Raw genomic sequence first — 12697 nt, 5'->3', positions numbered from 1 at the left:
TATTGTCTCCATGCGCTGTAGAAATCTTTACTCAAACTGGCTTGTTAAATCGTTATAACCAAGATAGCACCATCCACATTAAACTGCAGATATCGGTTGCAAAATGCTGTTTCACCATAAGGCTTGAATGACCTACTTAATTGCAGAATGGTAGACTCTGAAAATTAGAAGTGAGGGGAACTCCTTGGATGCACGCCTCTAACTGTGTAAAAGAAGTTTTGTAAACACAGTTTATTTACCTGACCACTGGGCTATAGCACATCTCTCTCTCTTTCACCCTTCTCCTCTCTTCCTTTCACAATTTCTGCCTCTCCAATCTTCTCCATGCGTCTCATTGCCTCCCCTCTCTAGTTTTTATCGGGTGAATTAACTGCACTCCCTGAAGTAATCCCTTTTCTCCCACCTGATTTACTTGCAATACACTGCTTTTAAGTCTCAGTTTTCCCCGCACAGATCTCCCAGGGGCTGATGGCCTCTCATAAAAGGGAAGCAAATCGTAAGATGGGCTAGCTGTGTTTTGGTCTCTCTGTGGTATGTTGTGCTCCAGGCTATTTGAGTGGCTTTCCCATTTGGCTCACCTTTGTATTTGAACCCAGAGTACTGGTGGCAGCCAAGCAGGATATGAACTTAAAGGGTAACAACAGTATCACTTATCTAAGTTGTGTGATTGCAGTGCTGGAATGAGAGTGGATCAGGCTGTGTGCAGAATGAGCTGAGCATCGTTTGTTTTCTGTGCTATTTTACATGAGATTGACTGGTGAACTATACCTGCCTCTCACCCCCTAGCGCCCTCAGGTATAAGTGAGTATGGCTAACAGATGTGTAGATATACAGTGTTTTTTTTTTCTTGGTTCCTTACTCCCTCGACATTTTAGTTAATAATCTCTATAGAGGGTTTGCTATTCACTTTCCACTTATTCTACTCAAGAGCTTACTCAGCTAAATTCTACAGCAACATTTGCGCCATTTATGCTAAGATGTTCACATTAATGCCACAGCATTTATTCACAGATGGGTCTACACTCAGTTAATGCATTGAATTCATTATATCTCAATGTTCACAAGTGGCTATAAAATCATATTTCCGTTTGAGTGTTCCACTAAGGGAATTAGTAAAGACCAATATATCCCTTGTACAAATTACTCTGCTGGAAATGCATGAATGAGGTTTAATATGGGCATGCTGCACCCGATTAATAACTGTATTAGTATTTTTATTGTTGTTGTCACAGTTGCTAACAGTAAGTGGTTCTTGAGGATTAGAGTCTTAAAAAAACTGAAAATGTTTAATAAGAACTGGATATTGTTCTCCATGAGGCGGCCTCTAGTTGGCATTTTTCAGGTTAATAGTTCTTAACAGGATCATGCAGCCCCTTGAACCGGAATTAATTACAATATAATCCCCCCTTGATTGCAGTAACCTCCCAATAATCAAGATGTTTCCTTCTGACAAATGCTTGTTTGTTCATCTCTATGCTAATATTGTGTTGTCAGTATAGTTTCTTGTATTAGTCATGCTGGCTGTTTTTGGATTTGTAATTATATCAGGTTGTCCTGTTCTAGCAGATCAAAGTTACAGATGAGGCTGGTGCATGAGAGAGATGACAGGTTAGCATGAGGAAACGGATTCACTGAAAGCATGATTCTGAGTCACAATTTAAACAGGACTGGTTAAAGAATAAGCCATGAGAGGCTGTGGTTTATAGCAATTTGGGAACAGCTAAGGGTTCTTGTTACAGCTGTTCTGAAATGTTCAAGCGCCTTATTGCTTTAAAACTATTACTAAACATACCTTGGAAATTTTGGTAAAAATTATCATACAGCAAAAAAAAGAAAAAGGCAATAATTTAATGATCACAAATAATTCTTCTGCCAAACAATGTAGTTCTTCAACAACATTTAGGAGAATGTTTGTTGAGCAACACACAGAGGCAGTGGAAAGTGCCAAGTGCTTTACCATTCCTGGCAAAATGGGGCCAAAACAGTTCACCCTTTGGGCCCTAGAATAACTTATGTTATGAGAAAAAAACAAACAAACAATAAAAAAGATCTATTATGCTCACTTTCCCCTCCCCTCACTTCCCAGAAATTGTAACGGGGTGTGGTAGGACCCAATTGCAGTACAACAGAACAGGTGGGTGGTTGGTAATGACCTTAATATAGTCTTTTGGCAGATTCAGTGGAACAAAGGTGAGTATAATCATGTTGCAGGTAAGCAGGGACGGATATCCGTTCTTGGGTGGAGCAGAGTTCGTAGAGAGACTGGGATGAGTTCATGTTCACAGGTGTTAGTTCAGAGTTAAAGTGGGGAAAATGTGGACTAGAAGGTTAATGTATCAGGTATGTTGCAGAAACACTTACAGTAGGGAGCTTGTGGGAAAGGTGGGGACTTCAGAGAGGGGCAGGCAGGATTTGTGGTCAAGGAAGAAGCAGAGTTGGCAACAGGCAGGCAGGCAGCAGAGCAGAAGACCAGTAGGAGCAGGCAGCAGGATCAGCGAGGACAGGCAGGGAATTGATGTACAATCAGAGCTGTAAGCACCAGCAGCACTAACACGGGGAAGATGTTACGCTCAGCGGGAGGCTCTGAAGACGGCCTGAAGAATGGCGATCTCTCTAGTCAGAGCCAAAGTAGTAGAACACCGCACAGCCACAGGCAGACAAGAACCAGGGAGTGCACAGGCAAAACTTGTGGTCGGAGACAGAGTCGAAACCAGGAAAACAGTCAGAGAGTGAGTGCTGGAAGGTCAGGCATGGGAGCAAAGACAATCTGGAAAAGAGTGAGTGGAGTGAGACTGCTTAAATACAGGTTTGATTGGAGGTGAAGAGCAGCTGGGAGCACCAGGTGGAGGTGATGAGGCTGATGAGGCAGAGTGGCTGGGTGGAGTAAGTGGGAAAAATCCCACAGCAACAGGAGCGAGGCAGAGCAGACTATGACAGCAATATCATTTTTGTTACAATGAGCTTAAGTACTTGAAGAGTAACTCTGCTACACTAACAAAAATGATATCTCTAGCATTTGACAACAGAGCTCGAGAAAAGTGAGTATAATAGGCTACATATAAAAACATGCAAGCTGGCGGAAATTACATTGTTGACTTACTGTGTGTTGTTGGTGTAGTATGCTGGCTTTGGATGGAGAAAAGGCTGATAGATTGGGCATCAGCAATGACAGGTATTTGTCCAACAAAGCAACAGGACACTGTAAGTTCCTTGTTTGCTAAAACATCTTAACCTGTAGCCTACAGGTTAAGATGGTGTTTCTTTCACCAGCATCTTTGTGGGGTTTTTTTGTGCGTTCATTAAGTGACAATGTTGAGTGTATCACTTCTGACCGTTCTCCCACTGGCAGTTAATAAATGACAAATTATTTGAGCTGCAGTCGGGGGTTGCCCTCTTTAGTCCATCTGACATCCCATATGACAATAGGTGACTAATTGCAGCAGTAATAATGAAATCACAGCCGTGTGTTTCTAAAGCATTTTTCATTTTAGCAGTCATAGTCATGAACTGGAACAATCCATTTGTAAAGCTGAAATTAGTTATGGAAAAGCACAATATCAACTGATTACTTTATGGTTTGCATCTGATTATAGCAAACGGTAAGAATGTGCCAACACACCCCCCCAAATCCACATCAATTATGACCCATACCTGATTTAGAAATTTCATGAAATGATATTTGAACAAACTTTTTCCTTTTAAAAAAAGATATTTTGAGAATTGAATTCTTCTTTTCCTCTCACATTTAAGTCTTTATTATAATTTAGCAAAGGTCATGGACTTGTTATTGTTAGTGTAGATCACGGCATTGTTGTGTCCCTCCCTAAGCTTTAGTTTTAAGCCTCAGTCCCGATTATCTATAGAGTATATCTCCAGTTATCTCATACAGGTTAAGTCTCCATAATTTAAACTGCATGGAGTCAACTGCATGCTCCCCAGTGGGCTGTAGACAATGTAGATATAACCATAATGTAATTTTGGGGAGATGGGAACTGTGCAACAACTACACATTGGAATTGCTTTTTGAAATGGTTTTGAAAATGTCTTGAGAAACAGATATTGAAAAACAGCCTCACATAGATGTGCAAAAACAGACAGTCACAATCTCTGCAATGCAAAAAGCAAAAATAAGGCAACACCCCTCAAAATAAATGTCTTTTGTATGAATCTTCACAGCTTGACATTCAGAATAATTGGGTAAATACGATTTACTTCTCCGTGTTATAATTTACACGTTCCATTATAATTAAAGATGAGTGGCCCCTGCAGTTTGGGTATGATCTACCTACTTTGTGTCCAGCGTGTGTTGATGCAGTCAGGCTTTTGAGAGTAATGTTTTTAGTGCCAACTGTGAAAATCTGCTCTTTTGTCCTGCTCTGTAGGATACAAAATGATATGCTGGCTAGTAAAACAATTTTCTTCAATCTCTTGGAAAATGATGTCCTATTATATACAAGTTGACTCGCATCACAATCTGAGGTTTTGCTGTTTTTTTACATGTGCAGTTTCATTTATCACCAACTATATTTCACTAAAATGGCTGTATAGCAAAGGATTAACAACGTGGCTTCTCTATCATCAGCTATATCTGAAGCAGGATGAAGCAGCCATATTAAAAGACACAGCAGGCCCTGTCTTGCGTGTGCCGGCTGTGTACTCACAATGAAAAAAATAAAATGAAAACACAGTGTTAGATGGAATTCAAGATTATGTATATGATATACTGTATATAGAGAGCCCTCTACACGACCAGGCAGACACATAAAACAAAATGCATCCTCATGCATTCCAGACAAATGAAAATAAAATAGATGTGTATTTCAAGTTCAACCTGCTCAACTTTTTTTATTGTCTTTTGGGAAAGGTTTTACAGCTCAATGACATCAAACATCTTTTCGCCCAAATACAGTTGTCTCGTGGGTCCCATGTGGATTTTTGGGTGAATCACGAAACATTTCTCATTTCTCTCCCTTTCTGTGTTCTCTCCCTCCCTTTTATTTCAATCTATTTTTTTATTCTGCCTTGCTACAGATTAAAGATCCCACTGCTTCCAGTCACAGTACCTCAGTGACCATTATGTGTGAAGACCATGACTGTGTTTCTCCGGAGCATTTGGGACACTCCCTAAAAAAAAAAAAAAGGGAGAGATATTTTGGGATGTTAAAAATGTACCCAAGTGACTATTATAGATATTGTAGATACAATCTCAGGGAGATGAAGCACCGTGAAATACTGACTTTAATCATGTTTCACTTTCTTAAGCTTTCCAAATCTCAGGCCTAGTTAGATATTCATAAAGCCAAAATGTACCTATGAGTCACAGACGACTCATGGTATGTTTTAGAGGATTAAAAGTCTTGTAGCAGCCTTGGGTAAGCTTGAAAATGATTAGAAATTTGTTCAGAATTGTTCACAAGTTTATCCCTGTCCCCCTCTCCCTTGTAAACTATCCCATTTGCCTTAACTGTACCTATAACAGAACAGAGTGCAAATAGGTGTAATGGGTGGAGTTGTGGCTCCATCACCTTCTGTAATTGGTTAGATGAGTCAGTCAGAGAAAGGCTGTTTCAGAGAGCAATTACAGAGTCAATGTGGCTGTACAACAGACGATAATTCTGTTGCTCTCATGTTTCTGTGATACTTTAATGAAGAAACTGAGAATATTTAGCAAGCCCTTACTGACAGTGCTGCAGCAGTCAACAGCTTTGTAGAACTGATGAGGAATGGTACAGTAAAAAGTTTGATAATTATGTAAGCTACAAAGAAAGTACACTAGGTTAATTGTTCTTAACATCTCGAAATTTGGTTCTGTGGTCTAGCATTAATGGTCTCCCAAGGAGCTATTTGATTTATTAGTTTCAAGAAGCGAGTGTCTTTGTGCGAGCGTCTATGGGCAGAGAGAATCAAGTAACACACAGTAGAAATTCAATACATGCTCCCGACCAATGCATTCTAATGAGGATACGGTCTTTTTAATTGCCTACATCATGAATGCTTCAAATGAATGAATGCACCTTTTTTTGTTTCTTGGCTCTTCCAGATATTAACGAATGCGAGAGGGACCCCTGCAAGAATGGGGGCATTTGCACAGATCTGGTTGCCAACTATTCCTGCGAATGCCCAGGAGAGTACATGGGAAGGAACTGCCAATACAGTAAGTGCTCTTGTTTCTTTTAATGCCTGCGACAGTCACGTTTTGGGTTGTCCATGCATCTTTATGTATGTACATCCCATCCTTGTGAAGGCAGTACCTTAAGAACACCTCGAGGGAATATTTTCAGAAACATCCCTTTGGACTCGGTGATGAACTGATTAGATTTTAAAGGTTAAAGTTCAAGGTCATTGTCACCTCATCTATCTCATTCTCATGAACGCAATATCTCAAGAACAAGGGAGTAAAGGGAGTTTCTTAAAATTTGTCACAAACATCCACTTGGACTCAATGATGAGATGATTACATTTTGTTGGTCAAGGTCACTGTGACCTTGCATCCATCTCATCCGTGTGAACACAAACCTCTCAAGAGGACTTTGGAGGAATTTCATGAAATTTGGCAGCAAAGGTGAACTTGGTCTCAAAGATGTCTGATTAGATTTTGGTGGTCAAAGGTCAGTTTGACCTTACAGAACATGGTTTTGTACATAATTTAGGAATTCATATACTTATTATTTTAAAAAAATTGACATAAATGTCTAATAAGATTAAATGATGAAATGATGGCAGTATATTTCCAAAAGGCCACAGGTCATTGTCACTGGGACATCATCCTGCAAAAACACTTTTTTGACACTAAGCTCCATAAGTCAGGAGACATTTGGCTAGATGCTGAATTCGTTACACTAGTCTTAGGTGCTCATCTTAAAACTGTGGTCATTGTGCAGATTTTCTGTGCTGCCTAGTTGCAGATGTATGTGAAGTATCCATATTTTAGAATATGTAGTGTCTTTGCAACAACATCCATATTTGAAGCATTGTCACCTGTGACTACATATGAGTCTGGACATGGATGTAAACTGTAACGGCAGCTTGACCTGTGTGCGGAAGCATATAACTGCGAGGCGGTAAGTCCAGTTTTTCATGTTTGTCTTTTAAGTCTTTAATAACTCCCATTAATTCCTAACAGCACACCAGATGCTGCAGGTAATGCACAGTGGGTAGTATTAGCCAAGTGGACTGAATGATCAAAGACATTTAGCTGGTTAGAACATCTCTGCATGCTTCAGTGGATAGTGTGCCGATCTTTGATGAAAACCTCTTCAGAGGTGAGACATGTATGTTAGTGTTTAGGACCTTTCTTTGACTCTGGTAATGTCCATCATTGTTATTATCATGATTATAGATTTTTTTTAAGTTTACATGTAGCGCCCAACTGATATTATCTCACAACAGTATGTTTTAAATAAGTCCTTCAAAAAAAATGAGTTTTTTCTAATAAGTAAGGAAAAGTCTTGAGTGTTTATGATGTAATTATCCCGATTACGACTGAAAGTCAATTTGAGGTGAGATACTGGACAGAATGAATTTCACTGAAAGTACACACACAAACTGAAATTCTCTCTTTATATTTTTTAGATGTCTAGCCCAAAAGAATACATTATTATTTATGACAGATTTGATATCATAAGTCTTCATATCCCATGCAGTGTTTCTCAATGCTTTCTGAATCAAAGGCATTATTTGTAACATATACACAGTGCATTTATTTCATTTACATCATGAAAATAAATCCAAATTTCTCCTTATATTAGCTTAATAGAAAACATGAATAACTAGAAAAAATGCTCAATTTCTGTATGTTCAAAGTAACACACTAAACCCTATAGCAAATAATAATAATTTTTTAAAAACCTGAGCATTTGAATGCTGAGAAGTCACGGCCACTTTGTGCTCGCAAGCCCTCATTTCATTTCGTTTGCCCGGTGGCTTTGCAGAGCGAGAGAGAGCTTCCGTCTTATCACAAGTAGCTTTCTTTTTGCAAGATGCCAGAGAGCTTAAAGTGGCCTTGTGTGTTTATTATGCTATTGTGGGAATTTTGTCTGCTCAGTCTAGGAACATATTAGGATTAATGTATCAGTGGACTCAGAGCCCTGAGCCACCCCTGCACCGCTACTTACAAATTAATTCATCAGATTTTCTATCTTAGGTGCAGCACAGTCATTCAGCAGTAGCATCAGGAATTTTCAGGAGCAAGTCTGATTCAGAAAGGCATTTGGAAGTTGCTATAGTTGTTTTTGTAAACTGACATATGGCGGAGAGGGATTTGTGAATAGAGAGGAGTAAAGAGGCAAAGGTTGACTGATAGGGTTGGTGGAGTAAGTGAAGAACTGGAGGAGAAAGATTTAGTCTTGCTGATTGAACATATGCCAAGCTCCATTATTTGTTTAATGATGCTCATTTCCATTTCCCCATATAAATTCAATATTTGTACAGCGTATTATGCAACCATTAATTCAGCCAGTCAAAGATGCAGTGCAGTCTGTAAGAATGAGGATGCTTGTTTTGGGTCTGTGCTTTAACACAAAAATAATGTCCATGAGGTGAAAGTGTGCACTCCCGGCTTTCATTTTTTTGGTGTTTACATCCATAACAGATAAACGAAGAAGAAATTGTAGCCCTTTTTAGACAAGTACAAATCCCTCAAGGGTAAAGAGGGCAATAAGTCTTACACTGTTCATCCAATTTGGATGTAAACAACCCTAAACACCCCTTAAGCTAAAGCACTATAACCTTGTTTTTGTGGGTTTTTTTTAATGGTTTCTTCATCATTCAGAATTCAGGGCAGCCAAACATACTGAACTACAGCCCTAATGCTTTGCAGCTGAGCTATATTTTCTGGGGAAGGTTGCTTTATGACAAAAATCAGCCTGAATAAAGTGTCTGGATTTCCAGGAACAGAAAAAAGGGGTGTTACCTATCACAAAATGTATAAAAGAAACCATTACAAAGACAAATGTGTTAAGTGTTGAAATTGTAGTTGCTCCTCTTACTAATAATACATACCTTAAAAAAATATAAACCAAGTTCCAAAAATGTTGAATCCTACATGTCCCGTAATGCAACTCAATAGCATTTTTTTTATTACACCCTCCACACCTCCTTTGCAACTTTACATGCTCACTTTGTAATGTCCACTTTCAGCTAAAAATGTATAGCCTTCAAACCCAAGTTTATTTTTTCTTTTTTTCACTGTAATTACTGAAGTGATCTCCGTGTGTGAAAGTGGTGGAATGCCCCTTTAAAATTAAAATCCAGTTTTTGCCTTTGAAATATAAATTTGTGGAAATGTCACAGCCTTATCATAAGAAGAACAGTCAGTGGGGTCTCCAATGAATATAGCATGCATAGAGAACGGCGCCTAGAATCTACTTTTATGCAAGGACTCGTCATCTCCTCTGACTTGTTCCTTCAACCCACATTGTGTGTGTGGGCAAGTCCCGCACACACATTGGCTGCTGGAGATTAAACTGCTGTACATTTCCTGGCTATACCAGAAATGAGCGTGTGAATATAATGTGATGGCAGCAGTGAGCTCTTGGCCATTGTCTGTCTGTTTGGTGATTATCCGATTTTACTGAAATAATTACAGTGCCTTCAGTATTGATTCCCATGATCCAATGGAAAGCGAGAAGAGAGAAGAAGAATAATATCTGTCACTTGCCAACATGAATCCCAGTAAAATATACAAGAAGGCATAAAATACAGTGAGATAACACTTGGCACATATATTGCCTCAGTCTTTCTGCTGAAGCAAATTTGGGATTGTTACTGCTGTGTTTGTCCAGAGACATTCATGCTTTCAGACACTAATATGGGTTAAATGGTTGGCTAAAGACCCATTATTGAGGCAAGATGAGGAAACTCTACGGCCCCATTTTTCAAAATCATCTGCTGTGATGATTGTAGAACCATCTGCCTTAAACAGAAGCTAAATCGATTTCAGAACACCAAGGTTTGCTTCAACTTTCTTCCATCCTGTGATGTCAAATAAAACCCAGTAGCCTTGTGTCAAATACACTGCAGTAAGCTGGAAGCTCTGGCCATTTACTGCAAATAGCCTACGTTTTCATGACCCTTTGACATAAGTTCATTTAAGAGCTTGTCGATGGCTGATCTGTTTCTTTTAACTTTATTTGCATTTCCATCACAAGTGTTGTGAAACATCATTATGTACAGGAAATGTTTAATGAATTAAAAACAGAAACAACTATTACATAATTTAGTCCCCAAATATTTCACTAAGAATTAGGAATGCAGCAACATCTTAGTTAAATCCAAATGGAAGGATCACAGGTGGTGACAGGAATGTTGTAAACAGACTCCATTTATTGTTGCACATGGTTGCACTATTTATTTAATATGCTGCAGACTAGAGCTGGGTTTTGGCATTTGATACTTCACACTATCACCCAGCACCAAGTAGCATGGTAAAGTCTCCAGCCAAAAGATATCTGCATTTGATCTTTTTTGCTGTGATTGCTTTGAACAACGGTCGCAGCAAACTCAGTTTGACACCGAAACAGCACGACTCTAATTAAACCTGTCAATAACCGTTAGGTAACATAAATTGTGTGATGCTAGCAGTTAGTCCTGTTGCTGTGTGTGCTGGCAGGGTCTCACAACTGATATAGCAAAGCTCACACTCCCGCAGCAGCAGCTGCAACCCATACAGTCATATCGTAATATTGAACATGGTGTATTTGATGAAGTTTACAGTTCAGCATGCTGACAAAACCTTCAAAAGTATCGCTATACTACATGCCACTCCATAAACATTATTTGAATGCAGTATTCTATTGGTAACAGTATCGCTTAGTTTTAAGGGTACTGGTGTAGTCATTTTTAAAACAATATCCGGCCAATTTTCATTATGATTCCATTTCAATAAACTACACAGCAGCCCTACGATATTTATTTTTAGTGTTTTGGTACAGAAATGCCAAAAGATATGTTTGGAAACAATGTCTCCATTCTATAGTTTGTCCACTAGAGCAGAGACAACTGTATTTTTCAACTGTTAAATATCCTGGCCATACATTTCTGGTAGGAACCTTATCAAAAATATTTATTTGTGTTATGGGCTGTGTAAAGAAATTATATCACTGCCAATTTACAAACTCAAAAATCACAATCAGCATCAGCCTCAAAATTCTTTATTAGCCAGGCTATAATTTTGTATTAAAAAGTGGATGAATGTTTTTTTGTTTGTTTGTTTGTTTTTATTTATTTTATTATTGTCAATTATATTTTATTTTCTAAAATATCACTTGATGCAATGGACATTATAAATGCATACCTGCACACGCTCATACATCACAACCTCAACCACATATAATACATGCAGGTGCATTTCTTTCACTATCATTTTTTCACTCGTAGAACGTTTATTGTATTGCTGATGTCTTCTTTGTGTATTTATTATTCTTTTCCACATCCCCCTTTGCTGCTGCATGCTCATTAGTATTGGTGTGCTGGCATTAATTTCGGTGGGGCTCTAATTTGTTTAGGCTGTAGGTAGGGCTTGTGGGAGATGGATTCAGCTGTCACATCATGGTAGTGGTTGTGTTAGTGATGTGTGCTGTCGCAGGGCTGATGTATGCTCAGGGGCCAGCAGGCCAAGGCCCGAGGGCTGGCTGCCTCTGCTGCTCTGACGGACGACTGGCAGGCAGCTCGTTAAAAGTGGCCCTTCATTGCCGCAAGGTGAGAGGGACTGCGACTTTGCAACAGTGTCTTGCCACAAACATCCACATAGAATACCTTACAAGAGAGCTGCCCAAGAGGTACAACATCTAGACAAATATGATGCTTTGGTGATGCAACATCGCACCTCAGCCCTAACACTGGGTGGTAATGAGGAAAAATAGATTGCATTTCACTTTCAAGGGTTGAATCAGGGTGGTATGCCATGTAGCCTGTTTGCCCAAATAGCATGTGTAAATCCACAGGGTCCCCAACAAATTGCAAGTCAGGATTCATGAACAATGTTTTCTTGCTCTTATTATTGATTTGCACCCTCTAGTCCAAATTCTATATAATTGGTCAGGACATATCAACCTCAACGCAGTTAACACCCCTTAATGCCTGTACACCAAGGGGGTGTTTCTTTCATGCATTTCATTTGCACGTTAATATATTTTCAGACAGTTGTTTTTCTCAAAAGTTCTTTCAGACAGAACCGGAATATTAAATGGCTAACAGTGTCAACATTTTTCTTCAGAACAAGATTGATTTTCGGAGCTTTTGCACTGCAGACAAAGGCACTGAGTAATCACGCCATGGGAACAGACATCACGTCACAATTCGAAGCTCCTTCTTTTTTTATTAAATGAGAAAAGGGAGGATCTAGTCATCATTGTTAAACTGCTAAAAAGCAACTGTAATTAGGGCTGGGCAATGTTATTATACTAATATCTTGATTTTAGACTAGATATAATCTAGAATTGTTGTCTATTCCTGGTTTTAAAAGCTGCAGTAAAGTGATGTGATTTTCAGACTCCTCTAGCGGTTATATTATTTACCTTTAACCACAAATCTCATTGAAGCATTTTGTAAAAAGCCCCAATAGTCAACCCAGTCAATATTGTTGCGATCAAGATATCTAAGTGTTTGGTAAAAAAAAAAATATTGTAAAGGCCCCCCAATCTGTCTGAGCCTTGAGTTGTATGTGAATTGGTTTAACATGTCATTATTTGAAAAGTGT

The 12697-nt window shown here is 38.9% G+C and overlaps 1 protein-coding gene across 3 annotated transcripts in view; it reads left to right on the top strand.

Moving 5' to 3' along the window:
- The window catches only part of edil3a (EGF like and discoidin domains 3a), a 155246-nt gene that overhangs the window by 62122 nt on the left and 80427 nt on the right, over positions 1 to 12697 (top strand). For all 3 annotated transcript variants that reach the window (XM_042488583.2, XM_042488582.2, XM_042488581.2), the window contains one exon: positions 6041 to 6154. In XM_042488583.2, coding sequence (XP_042344517.1) covers positions 6041 to 6154 — 114 coding nt within the window. The remainder of the gene's footprint in view (positions 1 to 6040; positions 6155 to 12697) is intronic.

This window comes from Plectropomus leopardus, chromosome 4 (assembly GCF_026936395.1).
Source record: "Plectropomus leopardus strain MGB_pleo_1.0 chromosome 4, ASM2693639v1, whole genome shotgun sequence".
In the NCBI taxonomy this organism is placed as follows: domain Eukaryota; kingdom Metazoa; phylum Chordata; class Actinopteri; order Perciformes; family Serranidae; genus Plectropomus; species Plectropomus leopardus.
The sequence above is the reverse complement of the archived record's forward strand: the minus strand, read 5'-3'. Positions and strand labels throughout refer to the sequence as shown.